This window comes from Lissotriton helveticus, chromosome 5_1, assembly GCF_964261635.1.
Source record: "Lissotriton helveticus chromosome 5_1, aLisHel1.1, whole genome shotgun sequence".
Lineage (NCBI taxonomy): Eukaryota > Metazoa > Chordata > Amphibia > Caudata > Salamandridae > Lissotriton > Lissotriton helveticus.
The window spans coordinates 459,156,340-459,181,687 of NC_136065.1; the positions used below are offsets into that span (position 1 = coordinate 459,156,340).

At 45.2% G+C, this 25,348-nt stretch overlaps 1 protein-coding gene across 1 annotated transcript; it reads left to right on the forward strand.

Moving 5' to 3' along the window:
- Window positions 1–3,786: 3,786 nt before the first annotated feature.
- LOC144752492 (E3 SUMO-protein ligase KIAA1586-like) lies at window positions 3,787–6,186 on the forward strand. The gene has a single exon (XM_078640404.1). The coding sequence runs from the start codon at window positions 3,787–3,789 to the stop codon at window positions 6,184–6,186; it is 2,400 nt and encodes a 799-aa protein (XP_078496530.1).
- The last annotated feature ends 19,162 nt before the right edge of the window (window positions 6,187–25,348 follow it).

Below are 25,348 nucleotides of genomic sequence, written 5' to 3' on the forward strand. Positions count from 1 at the left end.
GGGGCCGCAGGCGCGCAGGAAGGATTAAGTTTTTTTAAAATTATCATTGTGGTTGGGAGGGTAGGGTTACCGTTATGTAACATGTTATCATTACATGATTGATTACACACAACATTATCACATGAAGAAGTAGATGATTGGCCTGCTCTGTCTGGAGTCTGACCGGGCGGCGGGCACTGGTTACCAAACGGGGTTGGGCGGGGGGAGTGCCCGGAGCGGTGTTTCAGCCCCATCTTTTGTACTCGTTGCTTGGCACAATACTTTGGCTCCTGTCCTGGCAACACTTTGTGCCTGCTGTGCCTTCTGGGGGTGTGGAGGGCGCGGGCACTGCCCGGTGGCGGGAAGAGTTGGTCGCAGATTCCAACACCCCACCCTTCCATTCTGAGGTGGTATCACCAGGCTCTGATTACCGAACCCACAGGGGTGGGGTGAGGATAGACAGATACTGCCTGAAGTGGCAGAGAAGGAGGAAGGTGGGCAGCGGTGAACCGGGTGTGCTGGCATGGGCTGGCACAACGCCTCAGACCCTGGCTCCACGGCCCTCCCCATGCCTTCCTGTCTGAGTCATAGACCCCCCCTGCACGTCCCTCCTTCTGCACATCCCCACACACACCTTCTAATTCCCAACGCACGCACACAAAGATGTTCCGTCCGTGTGCCACTCTCAATGAGTGAATGTCCGCGAATGCCCCCGAAGGAGGTCAGCCAACCAACCCAACCCTAAGGCAGTGCCCCCTCCATCACGAGGCGCGTTACCAGCACACATTGTACATCAGTGCCCCGAACAGCCCCACCCCATCCTCCCCCCACCACCCCCAGCAAACCCGCGTCAGAGCAGGGCACTCAAGCCATCACACCGGCACCAAACGGGAGTCCACCCTGGCAGCACAGCGCAGCTACACACCCCCGAATCTTGAAGACCGCCCCCCCTCTCACAGACACCCTTTGCACCTAAGGCTGACCGAATGCATGATGTCTCACACAGAGGCCATGCACACCCTATCAGATCGCCCCGCAGTTCAGAGCTTCATAGCTCACCTTCCCCACAGACCATTCCCCGCAGCCACCCTGCCCACAGATCAACTTCTCAAAGGTGCGGTCCCACGCCTCCAGTCAGTGTGCACGTTTTCTGAACCCACCCAGTCTACAGACCACCATCTTAAGGACTGTGCCCTCAGCACCACAGCCCACCCCACTACATAGACCATCATCTACGCCACCTTGACCACAGACCAGCACCTCAGAGGCGCACAGACCCCCCCCCAGCTCTTTAGCCAATCTCACAGTCAGTCCAGCATCTCGAAGGCGGCATTCCCACACACCCAGCAGAGCCACTCCCCACCACACCCACCCTACTCACAGTCCAGCATGTCAAAGGCTGTCTCAACATTCACCATCTACACCCCACCCTGTCCACTGACCATCACCTCAAAGGCTCTGCCTTCAAACGCCGTCCTCCAGGTGAAACCTCACCCACCCTGCCCAAGTCTGCGCATCCTCCTATCTCACCCGACATAGATACCACGTCCCCACCCTAACTCCAGCGCATCACCTCTGTAGCCCACGGACCACTTACCACCACGATCATGTTTAGTGTGCAACTGTGCACTCAGTCAAGTCTGCCTGGCTATTTGTTACGCAGTTGTGCCGTGGGCTGCCTGTAAGCAGTAGAGGATGAGATGCAGGCCCAGGGCAGGATTCGGTTTCGTTTTCAGGCCGGGCACGCTCATAAAATTGTGGGGGTTCGGGTTGGGGCTTGGCTGTGCCAGGCAAGCTGCAGCGTGTGGTGCGCAAATCTTCTACCTCTTACTTGTTAGTTGTTGCAGTCAGTTACACTACATTAAAGGGCTGGTTTTAAGCAATCTGGATAATAAATCTGCGCAGGTGAGGCCTGCAGATTAAGTTTTTTATGTTCGGACGTCACGTCACACACTGCTTAAATGTTGTTGTTTCTAATGCCCTGCCTGGCATAGGCTAGTTGTTTAATCATCACGAATCGATTCGATGCACGATCAGGTTTGTTGTGTGTGCACTCACTGGCTATTTGTTGCGCAGTTGCGGGCTGCCTGGGTGAAATCAGTACAGGTTACAGGCCCAGGGCAGGATTCGGCTTCCTTTTCAAATATCATAAAATCTGTGGGGGTTCGGCCTGGGGCTGTGCCAGGCAAGCTGCAACATGCGCAAATGTTCTGACTGACTTAAGTTACACTACTACATTAAGGGCTGTTTTTTTTTTTTTTTTAAGCAAATAGCAATGGATAATAAATCTGCGCAGGTGAGGCCTACAGATTAACTTTTTTTATGTTCGGAAGTCACACTGCTTAAATGTTGTTACTGATGCCCTGGCTTTAGGCTAGTTTGATCATCACGAATCGATGCACAATCATGTTTGTTGTTGCCAGCAGTATGCACTCACTGGCTATTTGTTGCGCAGTTGCAGGCTGCCTGGAAGTGGAATCAGTACAGGATGATTTTGGTGCTAATAACCCCCCATGACCACCTCCAGTCCTGTCAATACAGGTGCCTTTTTACAAGAGAGTTAGTGGACTCAGAGCCAGAATTGCCTGCTAAGGGCAGATGTATCATGTATGAGATTACCTGGAAGAGCTGCAAGTCGCATAAGAGCCGCCCTCATCATCAAACATAAGAGAGGAGTTGGTATTAAGGAGGGGAAGTAATAGAGTTTGGGCCCGGGGTTAAATAAGGGGAAGTAATATGTGGTGGTCTTGCTTGCAAAGAAACCAATGGCAATCAGTCACCTGAGCAGGCTCTGCACCAAGAAGTGATGTTGGTATATGAGTTGAGAATGTGCATGATGAGGGTAAGGGAGCCTTTGTGTGACGTTTCCATGATTTCTAGCCTGGGTGCCTTTGTGTGACATTTCCATGATTTCTGCCCTGGGTGCCTTTGTCTGACGTTTCCATGATTTCTAGCCTGGGTGCCTTTGTGTGACATTTCCATGATTTCTGGCCTGGGTGCCTTTGTGTGACATTTCCATGATTTCTGGCCTGGGTGCCTTTGTGTGACATTTCCATGATTTCTGCCCTGGGTGCCTTTGTCTGACGTTTCCATGATTTCTAGCCTGGGTGCCTTTGTGTGACATTTCCATGATTTCTAGCCTGGGTGCCTTTGTCTGACATTTCCAAGTTGTGAGATTACCATGCTTTCTGGCCTTGGTGGCTATGCACGTCCTCATTTAGGTGTACAATTTACTATGCTTTGAAAGTTGATACAGCTAAATATGTTGTGCACCATTTTAGTTTTTTTCTCTTCAAAAAAATGTTCTTGAGGGGAGAATGACCCCCATGCAAACATCTCTAGCAGTCATTAAGCTTGCTTGCTATGCACTGTATGGGGGCTGGTCAAACAAAACTTGCCAGGGCTGCTTTGGGTTCCCATTCTGGCCTTGAGTGTCAATTAATGAATACTTTTTGTGAATCACAGTGTGTAACTAACTTTGCACACTTCCACCTTACCCTGCTTTAGTTGTCATGCTACTGCTACAGGAAGCCAAAGCTTAAAAGTGAGGCAAACTTTAAAGACTTTGTGCCTCTTTTCAGTGAGTGCTCAGCTGCAAAAGGTCTGAATTTGGGTGGGCAAACCCGGCAAAGTAAGATTATACTTGTAGTCAGTTGTAGACAGTAGATGGTAATATATGTGCAGATGCATAAATTTCTTTGGAGCAAACTGCAAAAAAAAATAATTGTGCATGTATTATTACTTAATTGAATTGACATCACACTTCGCACATGTCTAGCATGTTTTATTTCACTTTGCTTCCCTAGAATGTCGCACAGTGGGCAGAAGAAGATTTCAAGCTACTTCACTAAATTTAAGCCCAAAGACGATGGGGAGCCTACTAATAAAGTAGCTAAAAAAGACCATGTACTTCCGGTGGATGAAGGGAACAACACAGAAGATGAAGTGCAAGAGAAGGCACAAGATGAGAGGGACACCACTACTAGCAGCAGCGTTATCACACCTACAGAAAAAAAGACACAAGATAGTCCTCTCCGAGATGACCAGTATCATGCTGTGGAGATTGCTGAGAGTGAGACAGAGGAAACTCCAAGCACTAGCAAACAATTTGACACATTATCGCTGAAACCACATTCAGGCACAGTTTTTAGGAAAGGCATTCTTCCTAAAGGTTGGAAACACGATCAAAAGATATATTTCCAACGCAAGCATCCGTGGTTAATTGTTAAAGGCCCTAACCTTGGCTGTTCTGTGTGTCGCCAAGTCCGTGATCTTGGTGCTGAGAAATCCAGGGGAATGAAATTGTCCAAAGAATGGACTGACTCTACTGTGAAGGCATATGGCACAAATCCACGACAACAGCAAAAATCATTGAGAAAAAAGATTGGAGAACATGCACAAAGCAAGGCTCATGTTGCAACTTTAAAAATCTTAGAAAATGCAAAAAAAGATTCTTTATTGCAAGTAACTGCAAAAGCTCAATCTTTACAAATGTCATCAACATCCAGAATATTCCGTGTAGCTTATAAGGAAGCAAAGCGGAACAGGCCAGCGTATGGTTTTGAAACAGAGATAGACTGCCACCAGTTAAATGGACTGGATATGGGTCGAATTTTGCACTCCAATGTAGCTTGCTCAAACATACAACGCCACATATCCTCAGAAATGAAGAGGAAGATATTTGCTCAAATTATTGAACTTTCCCCAAAAATAAGTATTTTACTAGATGAAGGCACTGCGTTAAATAGGAAAAGTTCTTTAATTGTGTACATGCGAATGCAGCTACCTGGCATGGACTCCCCAGCTAATATTTTTGTTGACCTCATTGAGCTGAGTGATTTGTCAGCTGATGGCATAGTAAGTAGTTTACTGTCTGCTCTAAAAAAAGATCCTATTAATATAAGTGAGGACTTTCTCTCCAAATGCCTGGTTTCAGTTGCCTGTGATGGCGCTTCAGTGATGTTTGGCCGTCACAGTGGTGTTATAAAGAGGTTGCAAGAAAAAATCTCTCCCAATATTGTAGCCTGGCACTGCTCAGCACATCGCCTGGAACTTGCCGTTCATGATGTCATGAAAGATATTGGCGCTACAAATCACTTCAAAAACTTACTCGACAAGCTATATTCTTTGTTTGCCACATCTGTTAAAAACCGTTTGGAGCTAAAGGAGTGTGCAGAAGTTCTTGACATTCAGCTCTGCAGAATAGGTAGAGTGTTAGATACTCGTTGGGTTGCATCAAGCTTTAGAACAGTAGAAGCTGTTTGGAATGCTTATCCTGCTCTCTACAAGCATTTTACTAGTGCTGCTGTTGATGCTTCCCGTGACAGTTCTAATCGAAATATGTACACCGGCCTAGGAAGGCGATTATCATCTATCCAGTTTGTTGCTAATCTTGGCCTCATGTATGATGCTCTTCAGGAGTTATCAGAGTTATCACTCGAGTTACAGAAACGTGATTCTACAATCATTGATGCCCATCGAGCTATTTGTCGGCAAATAGCAGTGTTTGAGGCAATGGTAGACCGGCAAGGAAAGCATTTCTCACAGTGTAAAAAGGCAATGGAAGAAAATATATTCCAGGGTGTGATGCCGCACAAAGGAAAGACCACTGACAAAATCATTGAACAGGGACAGTTTTTTCGTAGCCTTGCAGAAAATCTGAGAAATCGTTTGTTGTCTACAGGCGGTACTAATTCTGCTGACAAAAAGGCTGACTATGAGACACTGATTAACGAAGTGAAAGTTTTATACAAACAGTACTGGCCTGATGAGCTACCTGTTCTTTATGGTGAAAGTGACATTGAGTCTCTGTGTAAAAGATTCAACATTGCCAGCCGAGAAACCATACGTGCGTACAGAGAGTATAAAGAATCTGGAGGAAAAGAAATTAAAAGGCAGTTCAAGGAGCTTTTGATGGCTTTGCACACTATTGCTATCAGTACTGCAGAATGTGAGCGGGGCTTTTCTCAAATGAATCTCATTTGCACATCTACAAGAGCATCATTGCTGACTGAAACAATATCTTCTTTAATGTTTTTAAATCTTGTTGGTCCACCATTTAAGAGATTCAATCCAATCCCCTATGTTCAGTCATGGCTTGCAAAAGGGCGGAGAGCAGCTGATGACACTAGGAGTAAAGCAAGGAAAGAGGAGGATTTGGAATGCACACGTGATTTAGACTGTGTGTGGGCTTTTCTAGAAAAATAGATGCTAGCCCAGTGTAACTGAAAAATGGGTCATTGCAATATTTTAAAAAAGTTAGGCTTTACTGGACTTTTGGGGAAATTTAATTGTTGTGTACTTTATATAGGTTATTTATTTGCATTGATTGACAGTGTCAATTTATTTAATATTTTCTTATAGCTGTCTCTTGGTTTGGATGTTATATTTATTATATTTTATATAATTTATTTTATTTTTATAAGATTTACCTTGCTTTTTCATTTTAGAACATATTTATTTGTATTTATATGCTTTATGTTACATTATTTTGTCTTTATAGGTTTAGATTTTGTATGGCACTGACTATGGCCATTTTGCACTAATAGCTAGGAGTCTGACTTGCAATACTGTGAAATTCAAACTGCCTCGTCATTATCCATTCCTTTGGCCCAGGTAGCTCTAGGTCCTTTTGGTGGAGATTACATTTTGCTGAGCTTTCTGGTAAGATACAATTCTTGAATTAAAAAGTCATATTTGGAATATATGCCTCTTTTCTAATCTGTTGTGTCTGTGTGATACAGAACTGCATAGTTCCATATTTTATTTAACTAATCTGTGTCTAATAAATGCACATCTATCCCCCAGGGTCTAAGCTATAGTAACAAGCCCACTTGGTAATCCTCTTTTTTCAATTGTTTCTCTAACAAAATACTCTAGTGTACTGAATAATCACATACCCCTTCGGCCACTGGAAGTGCCATGATGACTGACTAATTCAAGTACATTGCATGATGTTATTCACTTTCTCCGTTTAGAGTGTTTTAACAACATTTTGGTTCATTTTGGCACATAAGCTATGTAAAAGTTGTACCTTAGAATTCATAGACTGTTAAAAATGGCATACCCTACCCCAGTATTGTACTCCTTTCTCACCAAATCAGCACATACAGCACTGAAATGGTCCCTTTTCAATGCATTAGTGATTTTAGCTAATTTATTACAACATTGTGCTTTAAATGCACTTTTGAGTTAATCTTTTTCAAAATGTTCACAAGGCAAGGGACCCTCCTATCAAAACCTTACTATGAGGAAGGCTCCCTTGCTGAAATTTCGGATCAGCCAGATATATATATTACCTCTAACTTTTAGCAGAGCCAGTTGAAAATGTGGGTGGAGCCAATATAGTAAGTGGGTGGAGCCAGTGGATGAAGTGGGCGGAGCCAGAGAAAGTAGGTGTGGCCTCTGACAAACATTTGAGCACCTGCACTTCATTTTTTACAAATTAAGCCGCACTCCCTGATAATTTTCGGCAATTCAATGTCACCTGCGCCCGATTTTACATATTCTTTCACGATTCTTCCACCTCTAATAACTCCTTCAGGCACTGGCCATGTCTATGATTTACCACATCAAAGCCGTGCTTGCCCCTTGAGATACTCCCCGGTACTTCCCAGCCTGTATGTCTTTAATTAAACACCAGCATGCCTTAATTAAACACCAGCATGATTTTTCTTTACATCAGACCGCCACTTCCTGGAGAATTTCGTCCAACCCTCTTTCAATCCCTATGAATTGTACACAATGTTGATATTAGGGCATCTTGTCAAATGGCTCGTTTTTATGATACTCACTGGTCACACATGCCTGTCTTATATATGTACATAATGCCTATATAATGTATATACACCTTTTCTCCCCTTTTTTCTCCCTTTTTTACCCCACTGGCAATCCACGTGTATGTATCGTCTATGTGATGTGTTTTGAATTTCTATCTGGGCTTGAAGTTGATAAGGAAATGTAACACAGGCATGAATTACAATGTTCTTAGGATGATCCCTTTATCCTAGCATAGGGATCGAAACGTGGTTGACACCATCTACACTATATGTCTTTGACTATACTATATGAAATGTCACAATAGTGTATTTACGATTTATTAGCCTGCAAAATTTGATCGTACGCAGACTGTCTCCCCTTGCCTGACACTCCCCTTTATGTATGTCACACCTGTCTATATGTGGTAGTAGGACACAGGCTGTGTCCCACTTGATATTGTATAGATAAACTGTCTACACGAATATATGATATATTAAATACTGTCCGACTGGACAGAGAATATAGAAATCATTTGATCTATATTTATTTTTCATGTGTATTCTTCGCTGTCTAGGGACCACTGTCTTTGGAAATACTGAGTGGGGTCAGTGGCAAAGCTTGAAAAGAATAGAGGATATATGGTAAAGTGTTGATTTTAATAGCCACAATCCTACCTGGACAGGAGAGGCCTTGGCGTTCCCACTTATGGATATTGGGTCTAAGTTGTTTGGTTAATATGCTATAGTTAAGGGCAATGGTTTTGTGGACAGTATTAGCTAATTAGATCACAAGATAAAGAATGGTGGTAGAAGCCCAATTAAATAGAATTTGTGCCCGTAGGGGGAAGAACTGAATGATTCAGAATTTGTGATTTTTGCATATTGACCTTGAACCCAGAAAGGGATTTAAAGTCTGCAGCTTAGTAACTAAGGCATGGAGAGATATCAAGGGGTCAGAGACGGCTAGAATCATGTAATCTCAATATAGGCTAATTAGATGTTGTCCCCACCGAATGTGATGCCAGAGATATCCGGATTTGCACAAATGTGTTGGGCGAGGGGCTCCACATACAGGGCAAACAAAAGAGGGGAAAGGGGGCATATCTGCCTCGTACTACAAAGAACAGGAAAAGGTAAAGAAGAAAGCCCATTAACACATGCCTTAACTCTAGGAGAGCTGTAAATGCTTTTAATCCTACAATGAAACCAATCTCCGAAGCTAAAGCATTCTAAAGTCCAAAACAGATAAGGCCAGTGGACTCTGTCGAACGCTTTCTCCAAGTTGATCGAGAGGAGAAGGGCCTCCGTTTGCTTGAGATACTATGTTAAGCAGATGATAGATGTGCCGAGTGTTGTTTCCGTATTGTTGTGCTGGGATAAAGCCAGTTTGATCTGGTGAGATCTGGCCCGGCATAAAAGGATTTTGGAGCTGAGCCAGAATACTTGCAAATAATTTTGCATCGATATTTATGAGAGATATTGGTCTATATGACCCACAAACTGTCGGGTCCTTACCCAGTTTGGGGATGACTGAGATAGATGATTCAAGCATAAGGGGGCCCAAGGAGACAAAAGAATTGAAGAGCCTAGTAAGAATAGGGGTCAATTTTTGACAGAAGGATTTATAACATTTAGGGGCCGATTCCGATCTTGGTCGGAAGGGCACCGAATCGGGTTCGGCATTAGCAGATCCGATTCGGAGGCTGGATTTCCGACACGGGTCTGGACGTCAAAGTACGATGCAAACAAGCGCAAAATCTCAGTTTGAATCCTTTCCGGGTCCAAACTGCTCCGTACGACTCGGTCAAAAGCAAACCGTGGCGCCCAATGGAGATGTCTCACAACCGAGCTAGTACGATGCTCGATTCGGACAGCCAGATCGAGTCTGAGCATCCGGCTCGCAATATCTCACGGAGTCGGACTTCGGGGGTCCACATCAGACCCCCTGTTACCTGCAGCCTTACGACTCGGACACAGGGGGAGACACATGGGTCTCCCCAACACAGGCAAGTACGGTGCGGATGGCACCGACTCGTACCCACTGTAGGGGGTGCACTTGTCCGCGACGTACCCATTCAGTCAATGGAAGCCCATGTACCCTTCGTACGACCGGCTTCCATTGACTTCTATGGGAGTCAGACCGAACCGAGTCCGACGGCATACGGCCGCATCGTACTCGATCGCTCTTACTGCAGGAGTCCGGATCGGTAGGAAAACACCCTGGATCCGGCTCGGTCGGAGTGCTTTCCGACCCAGATCGGAATCGGCCCCTTAGAGGGGAACCCATCAGGACCCGGGGCTTTCAAGAATTTGAGGTAGGCACTGGCTGATCCTACTTTCTCATTGCGTATAGGTTTATCTAAAGAGTCAGCTATGTGCCACGGAAGTGGGGTCGGAAGGTGGGAGGCAATATATTCCACATAGAGGTTCGGCATAAAGAGATTTATAGAACTTGTGAAAGGCATCTGTGATCTGCATGTCAGAATAGATCTCTGTTGTTGGGGTAGGGCGAATAGCTCGAATGGAGCAGGCATTAATCTTGGCCCGCAAATGGTGAGCCAGCATTCGTCCTCACCGGTTGCTACCCAGGTAATACATGTGTTTCAACCAGATTAGTGCATACTCTGCTCTATCTAAATTGAGGTGTTAAAGGAGCATGTGCGAGCGCTCCAACTCCCTCCACACTGTGGAGCCCCAGTGTGTTTGGGGATTGCCTCCAAATGCAGGATTGTACATTCAAGATTCTCTGTTTCTCCTTCTGTAGTCCATTTTCTGAGGCGGATATGGCAATAAATTCTCGACAAACAACTAGTTTCAGAGTCTCCCAGAGGGAAGCTAGTGTGACTTGTGTCGTTTGTGAGCATGTATTCACCAATTAACTTACGAATAGTTGCAACCATCAAGGGTGATCAGAGTAATGAGTCCTGAAGGCGCCAACATGAAGAGTGTGTTTGTGTCGTGCCAATACGCACAGTGATAGATAATGGGGCATGGTCAGAAAGTGAGCAAGGGGTGATGGAAGAGTGAGTGACAAGTAATTACAGGGTGGGGGATGCTAGGAAATAATCTATCCAGGTGTAAGTCTTATATGCCACTGAGTAAAAGGTGTCATCTCTATTGTCTGGGTTCTGTGCACACCATACATTAGTGAGACCGCAATCTGTCAGCCAGCGATGACCCTGTAGTGAGAGGGCCCCTGTTTGGGCTGACTCTTGGTCCGAGTGGTCAAGGTTGTTGTCCATGACTAAGTTCAGGTTTCTCCCAATCAGTATGGCAGCATCTGGAATCTGGAGTAAAGACGAGAAGATAGTGAGGATAAATACTTCCTGATGCTCTTTAGGGGCATATATATTTGCCAAAGTGAAGTAGAAGGAACCAAATCAGAGTCGATATGCCAACAACTATCTCTTTGTTTCATTGACCTTGGAGACAATGTCGCCCTTAAACCATGAGGAGAACAGAATAGCAGCCCCTCTCTTCTTAAAGGAATCAGTAGGCCACAGCTGTCGTGGAAACCAAAGTGATTGCATGCAATGTATGTTTTTAAGTAGTAAATGTATTTCCCGGAGTAGGCATATATTGCTGCCAGAGCACTCCAGGAGGGAGAGGATCACTTAGCGTTTAGTGGGATTGTTTAGGCCTCTGACATAAAGGCTAGTAATGTGAAAATTCAAGACCATTACTCAAGAGGTAATAGAGGGCGAAGGCAGTGCAAAGGGAAGGAAGTTTACATGTTAAATGTAAGGCCAGTTGAAGACAATAATACCAAACTGAAGTGAACTTATACCACCACGTTGTATGAAGGAATGCCGATCCCCAAAACAATGAAAGAGAAAGAACATCAAGCATATAAAATCATATAGGAAATGTCAAATTGGGTTGGCAAACCACATTTCTGGGTGGACCAGTGGATCAGGAATCGGAGACAAGCTCTTTAGTAAGCAGTAAAGCTCCCATCCCCCAATCCGCCTGCAACATAATCAAGAGTGTTGGTTAGGTAATGCAAGTGTCCATAGGGATCAGCACCCAACATTGTCAAGTAGACTTACCACCAGTTTCAGACGCAAGTATGGCCAAGACATTCTGTCATTCTTGCACGTGCATGCTCATGCGGACCAGGGCACAGGAGTTTCTTGCATCTCCGAAGTGTGTGCCATGTGGTGGGGCATGTTGGGGAGCCCGCAGCAGTGGAGGACTCGCCGTCATCTGGAGGTCTAAGAGTATACGGGCCTCTGTCAGAGAACGAATTTGGTGAATGGGACCTCCCCAGCGAAAACATCAGTCAATAAAGATGACACCACCCATAAAATACATCTTTAGATGATAGAAAGTCTGTAACTGGCTTGAATTCCTTTTGGCATTGAAGAGTAGCAAAGGAAGTGTCCTGGAAGAAGTCTACAGTGTGACCCCTGAAGATGACAGGCTGTTTCTCACTGACAGCTGTCAGGATGCCTTCTTTGATTTGGAAGATATGAACACAGGCTAGGATGTCCACCGATGTCCTTTTCCTGGGCCGGCCGACTCAATGCACTCTGTCTAGGCAAAGCTCCACATTCTCATCGCATCCTAGAATAGAGCAAAATAGGCCCTGTGTGTTTTTTCTTAAGCCCAAACTTCCAGCCACAATTGGAACACCCTGGAGGCGTGTGTTATACTGCTGATATCTATTTTCAATATCCTATATGTGTGCTCTAAGGTTATCCTGTTCTTCGTGGAGGTGTATATTTTCTTGAGGTAAGACTGAACTTCTTCTCCTTTCGAGGTCTCATTATCTTCCAGTGAGGCTACACGATCGGTAAGTGATTTCAGACCTTGTTACATGTTCCGCAGGTCATGTGAGAGATCATCTTCGAAATTCTGGATGTTAGCTTTGAGGGACTTAAAGAGAGAAGCCAAGAAGGCATGGGATCTTCATCTGAAGAGCCCCACTGGTCAGAGGGCGTGGAGGATTGAGAGGCAGGCAGTGAGTTTTAGACGAAGCCAGTGTTGGGCGGGTGAGCATATCTTTGACAGACTGATCACGTTTGCTCCTAGAAGAGGTCATCTTGGATGGCAGTACACTGCAGGTGTTGCGAGGTAAAAATACTTTTTACGGCCCACAGGTTGCTCACAACAGAATGCTCTGGTGCAGTGTCAGAGAGGGAGGGTGGAGGTCTTGAAGATTTATATGTGGTCTAGGAGGTGTAGAGAAATACAGTAGTTCTCCTCCTGGAACCAAGTGCCTCAACCTGGTGGTAAGAGAGCAATATAGGTAGGTTTGATGCAGGGAGGGCGAGGCTAGGGCCACCACCACGGAAAGGGGGAACAGTGCCTATGGAAAGTAGTGGCCGCCAGAGAGTAGAGCTGATGAACACAGGTCTCTGAGAGTAGGGATTGGCCCCAGATTCAGTGACTGGGTTCAGAGGAGGAGGTGCAAGCACAAGGAGGTATGCTCTTGTATGCTTGAGATGGGGCCAAACTGAGATGCCTATTCAATTTAGGCCCAGCAATGGCACAAAGCCAAAGGCCCTGAAGAGTATTCTCAAGGGAACCAGTCCATCCCATGCCGCCGGCTCCAGTGTGTCGTAAGTGGGGGGCAGCCAACAGTCTCACAGTCTTATGAGTTGCCTCCCCAGAGCTACCACCAACTCTCGTCTCTAGGCTCTGCAGCCCACATCTTCATCAACAGTTAGGCCACATCTGTAGTTAATGCCGGGCCACAGGTTGGAATGCCTCGCTCAGTGAGGTGGCAGTAGGAGACACAGGTAGCGTGAGGGGCGGACAACCCCAAAATCCTTAAGATGTCCCCGTGAAGGCCGACCGACCGGAGCTACCACAGGGAGGGTCAGCTTGAGTAAAGTGGCTGAGCCCAGAGCTCACCTTCTTTCCAGGGGGAGCTGGGCTCTCTGCAACTAGCTTCTCCAGGCAACTAATGCAGGTTGTGGTCTTCAGGTGTGTTCTGCAGGATGCTGCAGGTGGGTGATTGTCAGGACTCTGAGGGACAGCTAAATGTCATGGAGGAGACAAGCCCCTCTCTGCAGGTCACCACATTAGGGCCGGGCTCAGTGCCTCGATGCAAAAGCAGACCTTCGTCGGTGCCGACGCGGCGACCATCTTGGGCCTTGCAGGTTCAGAGTACTGCCCTCAATCCAGGGCCACCCTAGGAGCGAACACCCAGCGCCAGCCCCCAAAACAGTACTAAAGTGTGGCGGTGGTAAGGGCATCCTGGATTACAAAAGGATGCCTGCTGTGAGCCCTGTAGCGCACTCTACTGGCAGGATCGGGTGGCGGAGAGCGAGGATCCACATCCCATTCCTCCTTCTTCTTGGCTACGCCTGGCACTCGAGATTTATGATACTACTTTGTTTTGTTTGTGTTCATATACTGTGTTGCTGTTGTGAAGACCTTTCCTCATGGCTATATTGAGGAGAATGTGTCAATGATTTTACTGTAGAGTAGTGCTCCAGTTGTTTTGTGCAAACATCTGAAACGAGACTTGAGTATGCCAAATGTACATTAAATTATTGAGCATGTTGTCGTATGTGCCCTGTTGTACTGCCTTTCACTTCAAGGTCAGTTCTGATGCATGAGGCATCACACACTATCTGTCAGTTGAGTTAAATGGTGCTTTTTTGTTTCTTTAAATGTTTTCATTTGCAGAGGGGGACATATGGCAATATGTGTGCCATCAGCACAAACATATACATTGGGTAACTGTGCTACCCAATAAAACATTAGTTTGGTATGATGTAAATGTTGCAGAGTATTTGCAAAAAACGTATTGGTTCACTTTACTAACCATGATGTCCAGAAACCTGTAAAAAAAAAAACTAGAAAAAAGCACTTTGCTACACTCCCCCAGCCACTGCTATGACTCACTGGTAACTGCCATTTGCTAAAAGGTGTAGACAACACAGTACCTGCACATGTGGTGGTAGTGTTTCTTCCGACTTTTGTAACTCAGCAAATAAATCCATAAATACCTCACAACTTAGGGGTCGATAACGATGTCATTCAGAAAAGCTCCAAAAGGCATTTGATTAGCCCAAATCCGAACCCGCCTTTCTGACAGACTCAGACACTTTAGCGAACGTCCGATTACGATGGTTGGAAAATTTTCAGACTTTTCGACTCGTTCCCGAAAGGCATTCGGAGTAACCTAGTCGGTTGGAGCCAAATCGTAACCGTCTACGGAGCGTGTCTCCAGCCGAGCAATTGGGATGTCAGATTCGGACAGCCTTTCCGAATTGGTTGTTCTGACATGCATCAGCTGTCAGTATTTGACTTTGGGGGAATATAGCAGGTCCCCCTTCACATGGGGCCCTCTGAATCGGGCCCATATGGGGTACCCATGGTTCCCCCCTTTCCATGCATGCACAGTGTGGCAGGCACCATGGGGTGTTCATCTCAGGGTGCAAGGTTTTCCTCCAATCACCCCAATGGGAGCCTGTGTTCTCTTTTGGAACACAGGCTCCCATTGAAGTCAATGCGAGTCCGACCGAATGATGCCCAGAAGCATCGTAATCGGTTGGTCTGACTCCTAGAACCCGATCCGTTCAGAAACTATTCCGAAATAGATTTGGTCAGAAGAGTTTCCTGACGACATCGTAATTGGCCCCTTAGGCTGTACTTGTCATATGTCTCTTCCTTAGTCTGATCACACAAGGTGAACCTCACCCTAAATATCCTCTCCTGTCTCATCCTCCTTATCTGCCTACCAAAGCCTCATCCTCCTTGCCAAGATATACAGAGCTGCTATTCTCGAAAGAGCCATAGAGGCCTTTTGGGTGACTTTTTATAGTTTGCACCTGGCCACCACCTGATACAAATTGATGGTAATTGCATTGCCTAAATGGCCATTTTGCGACTATTGCAATTATGAAATCCTTTGTACATAGTCTTAGCGATTCGCTATTTGTAATTGCCAATTTGCCCATTACCTATTTAGAAATTCCAAGTATCTGATTTCTACACGATTGAAATTGCAAATTGCTCCATGGGCAATGCCTTTTGTACATATCGAAATGCAATGTTGCATTTCCTAATAGCTTGAAATTGCGATTCACATCATTTGGAAATGCAAAATGCCTTCGTACATATGGTCCTAGGATCCTAGCATGATTGGTTGGGATGGGTGTGGGTCCGAGTTCGGTGTACAGCCAGGTGGAGTCCTAAGGTGAGCTCTAAATTCCCGAATATCAGCACTTCAGGTTTGTCAGTGTTGAGCGTGAGGCAGTCTTTCGTGAAGTTTGTCTTGTTGGTGACGGTGTAGTCTGAGAGGGAAAAAGTTAGCTGAGTGGCATCTGTATAAGAGATAATTTTGAATCTGTGAAATCTGATGATGTTTGCCATAGGATTCAAGTACATGTTGAAAAGGGTGGGACTAAGTGTTGATCCTGGTGGGACTCCACAGTTGACTTCCTTGGATTCTGATGTGAATGGCGCAAGCCTGACTCGTGTTTTTCGGGAGAGGAAAAAAGCTGTCCATTTGAGTGCTGCTCTTTGTATTCCAGCTGTGTGTAGTTTGGAGATGAGTGTTTGTTAGGCGATAGTGGTGAAAGCAGGCGGAGAAGTCGAGGAGGATGAGATGGGAGGTCAATCTATGGTCGAGGATGGTGCGTATGTTGTAGTGGCAGCGATGGGGGCTGTTTTGATGCTGAGGTTTTTTCAGAATCCTGATTGCAAGTCGTCCAGGAGTTTCTGGCTTTCTTAATCGTCAGAGAATTATTTGTCTTATTGATTACTTTGGTTGGGAAGAAGAGCAGCAGGATGGGTTGGTAGGTGCTGAGTACTTCAGCTGGGGGATCTGTAAGAGAGCAGTGACTTCAGCGTGTTTCAAGCTATCTGGGAAGGTTGTTGTCTTGATGGAGGTGTTGGAGGAAGTTGGAGAGGTTGTTGCAGAGCTCTTCTGTAGGGGTGAAGGTGTTGGTTGTGGCTGTTGGGTTGGTGAATTCTTTGATGATGGAGAAAAGTTCCTTGCAGTCGATGGTTGCCGTTGTAGATTCAATTCTCAGGGTCAGAGCTTATTTTTCTTGGTCTCTTTCACTTGATGGTGATAGGTTCTAGATGTTTCTTGTGGTAGTTCCTCAGGTGTTTCTCCATTTCCTTTCAAATTGTTTGCAAACTCACATGGACTCTCGGAGGTCAATGTTGTCCGAGCCAGCTTGTTCGTTAGATCCTTTGGGTATGGTGTTTTTCAGGATCAACAGGGTATTGACACAGGTGATGATTCAGTTATTAAAGTTGTTTGTGTCATTGATGAGGTCATTGGTGGAGTATGAGTAGTTTTGTTGGAGGGTGATGAGCGATTCCATTTCTGTAACTTTCTTCCAGTAGTGGGTTGGGTGCTGCTATACTTAGTAGGGGTGGTTGGTGGCCCTGTTATGTAGAAGTGGACAATGGAGTGGTACATCCATGTGAGTGGAGTGATGTAGCTGACTTTAATCTTGTCCCAGGAGTAGAAGATAGGGTCCACTATGTGTCTGGTGATGTGGGTAGGGCCTTGAAAGACTGGATGAGACTGATGTACTGTAGACATTTCAGCAATTCTGGAAATTGGAGTATGTGGGGTCATTGAGATGAGAGCTGAGATCGGCAAGGAGTACAACATTTTTGGTGCCCATGGCAAGGGTAAGGGTGAGGTCAGTGAGGAGGTTGTTGAAATGGGTGCGAGGTCCTGGGGGCCCTTCGGTAAGGGTGCCTTTGATAGTGGTTTTACTGTCTGTCTGAAGCTTGAAGTGCATGTTTTCTATAAAAGTGGTTTCTGAATTAGTGTAAAAGGTACGCTTGATGGTATCACTGGATGATGGCGAGTCCTCCTCCTGGTTTATAGGATCGGTCCTAGTGCAGGATTTTATAACTATCAGGGATGGCTACGGCGATGTCCAGCACCGATGTAGGGTTGAGCCAAATTTCAGTGAGGATGTGGAGATCCTGTACTTTGGAGCCGATGAGGTCTCAAATCTTGGTGGAGTGCTTGCCAAGTGAGCATGTTTTGAGAAGCATGCATGTGAGGGGTGGGTGTGTGTACTCCGTTAGTGCGGAGCTTAATTTTGACTTGGTGAATGGTGCGGTGTGTGTGTGTGGGCGGTGGAAGTAGGTGTGTGGAAGGGCCCAATGTGGACTGAGGTGCAGCTCTGCAGCCGTATTTGTGGTGACATTCAGGGTTAAGCAGGTGGACTTTGTCTCCGGTGTAGCTGCAATTGGCATTTGGACCAGGATTCTTGGCACCTGGTCTGATCCAGGCACAGATGGGAGCAGACAGACAGAACTGTGCTGTAGCCTCCATTAAGTAAGGCGTTGAAAAGTAGGAGGAGTGCGGGGGCAGTTGGCAGGCTCAGCAAGAGTGTGAAAGTTTACAGGGCAGAGCGGAAAAGTTCAGCGAGAGCTGCAAGGCAGAAAAACACAATCAGTGGAGCAAGCTGGGGGCAAAAACGGACAGTAGAGACCAAGATGCAAATTGGAGCAGTAAGAAGAGCAAAAGGTGCAAAAAAGGGAGGTTGAGAGGAACAACTGATGCAAAAAGGAGCAGTTAAACAGAGACGGGGCAGATAGAGTTCATGGCACAAAGAGTAGTTACTGAGTTTGGGCACAATCAGCAACTAACAGGAAAAACGACAGGAGACAGATACCAACATGAGTCTGAGGGGCAAGGAAAGGTCAAGGTCGCAGTGAGGCAGAAGAAATATGTCTGGGCATCTACTTATTTCTAATTCATCTGTAACAAAATACATTTAGGTGATTGATTGGTGTTTGTCACTACTACAGCGGTGCATGCTGCAATAGTGACAGCCGTCCCAACTATCTCAGGTATACAATCTCAGAGGCCAGGTGGGTCCCTTGCTCATAGGTTGTTTCCATATTGTTGCAGGGCACAAAACTTTGAGGCCTGCTTTGCGGTAAGGCCCATGCTTTTGTTCTTTCGACACCCTGGTGTCTGTGCTGTCATTGTCATCCGTAATCCTGCTTTACAACCTGCATTGTTACTTTTTCAGCCCAGTTTTTCCACTCCGGACTACATTTCCCAGCTGCCCTGGATGATGGCCATCTTGGGCATGGCCAGGCATAAACAGCGGCCCCACCCCGGGAGCAGCGCTCACTATTCTCTCATTTTCTAGCAGTATTGAGCTCCTTGTTTTTTGGTGACCATCCAGGGACTTCCAGTGGCTTTTGCGGGAGTTGCTCTTCTGCTCAAGAGATTTCAGTAAGAGCGGTCAGGTCTTCCCAGAAAGCCTGTTATATTTTGTTTAACTTCCAATTGCTATTGGAAGGTCCTTTTACTTCCTGGAGGCTAACCCTGATTTTTTTAGTGTGAGCCATGCTTTCAGGTCTTTCTTTCCCTATGAATGCTAAATAGGGAGCTATTGTTGGATTATTGTTTAAATAACTCTACCTTTCAGTTCTATGTGCGGTAAACTATAGTGTGATAACTACAGCGCAATTGGTAAAAATTATTTGAATGAGCTCAACAGAGAGCTGAACTGCTCTTGCATCATGTAACTTGTGTTTGTTGTTAGTGTGAGATTGAGTAAGATGTGAGCTTATCATCAATTCCACAAAAAGTACAGTATGCATGGCTAATTCAGCTTATAGAAGTTGGCCCAGGATTGGGAGATAACAGTCCACAGACAAGTATACAACTTGCTAAATCTAAAGTATATCTCCAGGAGCGTACATTTTCATTTTTCTGCGTAACCTTTTCCTTTTCAGATCTCCCTCCCTGCTGTTCCCATCCTACAACCCTTTCCATCACCTGGCCACTCTAATCATCAGTGCTAGTATAACATCCTAAATTGGAAGTGCCTGGAGGTGGACCTAAAGGTTGTCGTGCAAATCCCAAGGAAGAAGACCACAGCTGACAGAATAGTGAACCCAGAATTACAATTCCTGCTGGGTTGCATGAAGATCTTTAATACAGCCCCCTTAGATGACTCAGATGAAGAGGGACTTAGTGGAGTCCAAAAATGTGACAGCAGTGCTCTCTGATAAGGTGGCCCAATTGCAGACTAAGGTACGGAAGCTTTAAGGGAGTGGAGCCCAAAACCCCTTTCATGCCCCTTGGACAAAGACTTTCGGTCATGCTGGCACAACCCAATCCCATCGTACAGGGGTTTCACCCCCCACAATTGTTTCTGTAACTGTCCCTACAGAAATGCCTGTGGTTACACTTAAATAATTTTTGGGAGACCCAGCAAAGTCCAGGTTTTTCTCACCAAAGTAGAGTTACATTTCACGTGTAGACCCGCAGTCCAGGAATCCGTTTTTGATCTCTTACTTATTAGGAGATGCTGCCACTTGGGCAATTCAATTGGTGCAACAAGACTGTCCTCTTCTATATGACTGGCAAGTATTTGTACACACCTTTTGAAAGGTGTTCATTTGGTGAGCAGTCACCATGTCAGCAGACAGAGAATTGCTCAAGCTCATGCAGGGAAGTAGACAGTGGCGTAACAAAACTTGAGGGGACCCCTGCAAGATACTTGGAGGGGCCCCCTCTGGGCTTAATCAGGAGCTCTCCAGCCAGAGTACTGTGCTGAGGGGGCCCCCCTAGAGCTTCAGGCCATCACCTCAGGGACTGCAGGGGCCTGTGTTATGCCCCTGGAAGTAGCACCTTAATCACTTATGTGGCACACTTCAGTCAAAGAAAAAAGGTAAGCTCTGTTCTACCGAGGTCTGAAAGAAGAATTAAAAGATGCATTGGCACAAACTGACCCACAACCAGTCTCCTGTGCAGATCTGATTAATCTAACATTGCATCTAGATCATCAGTTGTCGGAAAGATAAGGAGACAAAATATGATCTGACAAATCCAATTGGTACTCTGAGAAACCAAGATTGCACAATATGACCCTAGGCACCGGCAAAGAACCAATGGAGATCAGAATGATTCACCAGCCACTGTCAAAAGAAGAAAAAGAGCCCAGTCGAGGAAATGGACAATGTCTGAATTGTGGTAGTAAGGGACATTTTGTCAAGGAATGTCCAGTCAAGTCTAAAGGTAAACCTTCCCCTCTCATGTCAACTAAAAGAGTGTGGCAAATATTGAGACAGTGGCAGAAAACTAGGAAGCCAAAGTTGGAAGGAAGGGGACTGCTTCAGCACCCTAACCACCCCTTCGGTAAACTCTTGTTCAGTCAATTACACACCACGTCTAGACACAAAGGCATACTTTTACCTAGCTGAACAGGCATGTAACATTTAAGTTACCTTAGATTCTGATGCTGTGGGCAATTCTGTGGACTTTTAAACCACTTGTGTAAAAAAGTTAGCCCCGGAGGTGGTGCAAGCAGTGGATGGTAGCGCCCTCTCAGGAGGTCATGTGACTCTACAAACATCCAAAATTCTGATGGTATGTCATAAACCGGTTGGCTATCCTTTAGAACTGATCAAGTTTGATGTTTTTAGGCACCCACAGTATGGATTCATCCTTGGAATGCCTTGATTGGTGTTACACAATCCTAGCATTCACTGGATCACACAGTCACTTAAGCTACTCTTCACATTACCAGCAGAAGATTGTTTTTTCATGAAACAGTAAACTCTGGTATGTCTTCTAAATTGCAATTGCCACCGTTTCAGTGAAAAATATAGAACTGCCACCTCAATACAAACAATTGTGGATCTGTTCATCGAAAAAGAAGCTGAGATGTTCCCTCCGCATAGGCTTTATAATTGTCAAATTGACCTAGGACCTGGAACCAGTGTACCGAGTCGCCCAACATATGCCTTATCCAACAAGGAGAACCAACACTTGAGGAAATGTTTGGATCAGTATTTGGCAAACTGATTCATTCGAACTTATAGATCGCTAGCAGCATCCCCTCTCTTCTCTGTTTCTGAGGCCAATGGGGAACTATGAACTTTCATAGACTAAAGGGCCTTGAATAAGATCACTATTAAAATCAGTCCCAACTTCGTCTCAATTAAAATTAGAGAAGGTAGCTTTGGAGTGGTCCGTGAATGAGAACATTAATTGGGTGTCATCAGCGTAGGAAATCACACGGACTCCGCAGGCTTCAACTACTTTAGCTAGGGGGGATAGGTAAACATTAAAAAGTAGAGGGCTAAGTGGGGAGCCCTGTGGTACCCCGCAGTTCATCGACTTCTCGCTGGAGACAAAAGGCTGCAGGGAGACTTGTTGAGAGCGGTTAGTTAAGAAAGATCTGAACCAGGGTATAGGGGGGGCCCTGGATCCCGAAGCTGATTAGTCTCTCTACCAGGATGTCATGGGAGACCGTATCAATGCCGCAGACAAGTCGAGGAGCGCTAGCAAAGCTGCCTCGCCTATGTCTACACATTCATGGATACTTTCCGACACCTCCAACAGTGCTGTCTCCGTGCTAAAGCTGGGTCTGAAGCAGGACTGAGAGACATGAAGGAGGTGGTCGGCTTCAAGATATGTGGCGAGTTGCTCCTGGACTATTTTTTCGAGAACCTTTGCCAGTATTGGTAGTAGGGAGATGGGGCGATAGTTTTTAAAAACCGAAGGGTCGGCATCAGGTTTTTAAAAAATAGGTATTAGTATGACCTGTTTCCATGCAGAGGGAAAGATTCCAGATTGAAGAGAGGTGTTCCTAATGGTAATCAGCAGAGAAATAATGAGGGGGGCAACTAAGCTAAAAAGCGAAGCCGGACAGAGGTCCATTGGCGAGACAGATTTACAAGAGAGCCATTTTTGATCGTCAAACCTTTTCTGTATGAGCTGCCTCCTCAAAGAGGTGAAAAACTGTTCTCATTTGTGTCTACAACATTCTCCTAACAGGGCCAGCCAATCTATGAAAGAGAGTTAGAGCCCTGACCTATGGACTCCTTCTCCACCGAGAGAACCATCCTGCTCATTTCACCAACTCAAGTGATGTCATTGTCTAATCAGGATAGTGCCAATGTCCCATACCTTTTCCGTGACACTTTCTTGATATGAAATTCCAATGCTTGTTCAACTAAACATTGGCCCTCAGAATATTGTGGTACAAGAATATCGACAACATAATATCAACGGACAAAATACCAAAAGGTATGTGCATACAGGGACATATAGACTTACTATTTCTAACTCCACAACTACATACCTTTAAGATATATATTGAGTGGGTAGATATATGTGGAGTTAGGTATGGAAAATCTATACTTAGCTGTCAATATTTTGGATTTGAGTTATGTCCTCATTATTCTGTGCAATTGATACTCTTGTTTCAATATTTAGGGTGCACATCAATGCAGCTAAATGAGTGAAGGAGAGTAAAATCTTGCTTCTAGGTAAAAAACCTAAAAATGAAATGGTGAGGTGTTATTCTTTGACCCCTATGCCATTGAAAGTTAAAGTGCTCTGTAGCTTGAGCAGGTTGCATGCTGAAACCGGCTCTCGTAAAACTGTGTCAGCGAGCTACTCTTTTCACCATCCAGTGGTAGAGTTGTCTTTGTTTACACTCCACTCCAGAAAGTACTCTGCTTTTCTGCTCCTTAGGTTTTCTTGGACTGAAACCAAACCCGCTGGTACTTTTCTTTGCTAAACTTTGTAGCAATCTCAATTACCACTCTTTAGGTCGTACTTTTGGAAGTATCAAGGGCAGACAAAGTTGTAACCATTTGTAACAATTTAAGAGTACTCCTTTAGCAGCCAAGCATTGATACTTTGTAGTCCACCCTTTGTGACTCCAGCTTTGTGTTGACAAGCAGTAAGCCCCTTTCTGTTCAAAGGCTTTCCTTTTATATGGGAAAAGGGTATGTGGATGCCACAGCAGATATTTTTCCTTTCAGACAGAAGTTTCTTTTTCCAACTAGATGAAGGTTTTGGTCTTCTAAAAGTGAGCTTTCTTTTTAGCTTTCAGAGTTTTCTTTACACCTCTTGCCTTGAAGCGAGATTTGCCAGGCTTCTTATACATTTATTCATCTTTCTTTTGCTTTCAAGTAGACCAGAGTCCTCACCTTGTCCTACCAGGTAAGCCTGGCCATCTTCTGTATGGAGGTCTTTTGCCGCTTTCACACAATGTCATTTTACAGGGACACTTTTCTTTCAGCTCCACAGAGGTGGCCTTGAAAAGCTCTAATTTAGCGCTGAGAAGAAATCTCTTGATGGTTCTTCCCTAACCATGATGAAATATAGGGGATTATTTACAAGCTCCTTGTGCCGCTGGTGCGTCTCATTTAACATAGGAAAAAGTGATGTACCGGCAGAGCAAGGGGCTAGTAAATAAACTCCATAGAATTTTACTTTAAATTAAAAGTTTGGCTTTACAGCGATATGCAAACATGGAGTCCATTTATATAACTGCTTTGACATCCAACAGCTGCTGTGAAGTCTTGTGACTTTGTTTTCATTTATAGGTGCGGGTTACAGGTGGAAACAGTTTTGTCGCCATATATACAACTGCCACCAGAGACACATGATCCGTTGCAAGATTTTCAGTTCACAGGTATGATTTAGGGAGACCAATGTAAGATGGCTGACAAGTATCAGGGAATTTTGCGAGAGTGGCCGATCCGCTCTATATCTGGCCTTCTCTCAACAGGCCTAATCCTCATTCCTTGGTCTCACTCCCACCGATGCTGTTAACCCCATTCAGCGCTTATGACTACTAAGCTCGTCATGAGGTACAGTGGAGCTGTGCTCATGACGAGCTGAGCTCGTCATAACTGCCGCGGAACGCCCGCGCAGGGCTAATTCCCCTCCTGTGCGGGTGTTCCATGGGAGTGGGCGGAGTCCTGACGAGCTCAGTTCGTCATGAGCACAGCTCCACTGTGCAGCATGACGAGCTGGGCTTGTCACGAGCACCGCGGCGCCGCGCGTGGACCCCCCGCACCTCGGGGGAATTAGCCTCAAGTGGAAGGGGTTAACAGCGGAAACGTCATATGATGTCATTTCTAGTCCCATCATTATTATGCTAATGAGTGGTATTAACATCTAAGCGATCCTACCTATATTTGGTCAAAGAATGTTGGCTAGCAGGAATTACACGTAAGTAGTTGGTGTATTGCAGAATAACAAAATGAATGTTTACATTACCACCATATAATTTAACAGAAAGTACTAGTAGCCAGTTTTCACTCATACTATGAACAGACAGAAGGTATATTAAAAAAGAATAATAAAGGCACGTTCAAGAACGTTAGTCCGTTTTATCCTACAGAAGAGTTTGCATTTCATATTCAAAATGTATTCGAAACACTTTGCCACTGGTATCTAGAGCAGTTATAAAGAATTATGTTTATAATACTAACTTGTATTGCTAACCTCCGGTCTTGCCATAAAATGCAAGAGAGATCGTTAAGCAAAAAAAGAACATATGACTTAAGTCTGCTTGGTAATAGTATGAGCTCATCTTGAATTGTTGCTAAAATAATTAACATCTGTAAATTGGTATTAGCTTTCAAGACCCCTGCTGTCAGAAGTCCTACAGCAATTGATGGGATTCCGCAACTACGCCATTGAGTATGCCTCTCAGTGTGACTAGGGACACTGCGAGAGAAAATTGGAATTATTATATTGCCTTGTAATGTTGTTTCAACATCAAGTGGCCCTTGGGGCCAAATTCCACTTGGCACCATATTCTTCATGTTGCCACACACACCATAGCACAGTACACTCTATGGGGCCATTCCTGTTTTAGGCGCATGCGTTGATATGTTATGTTGAA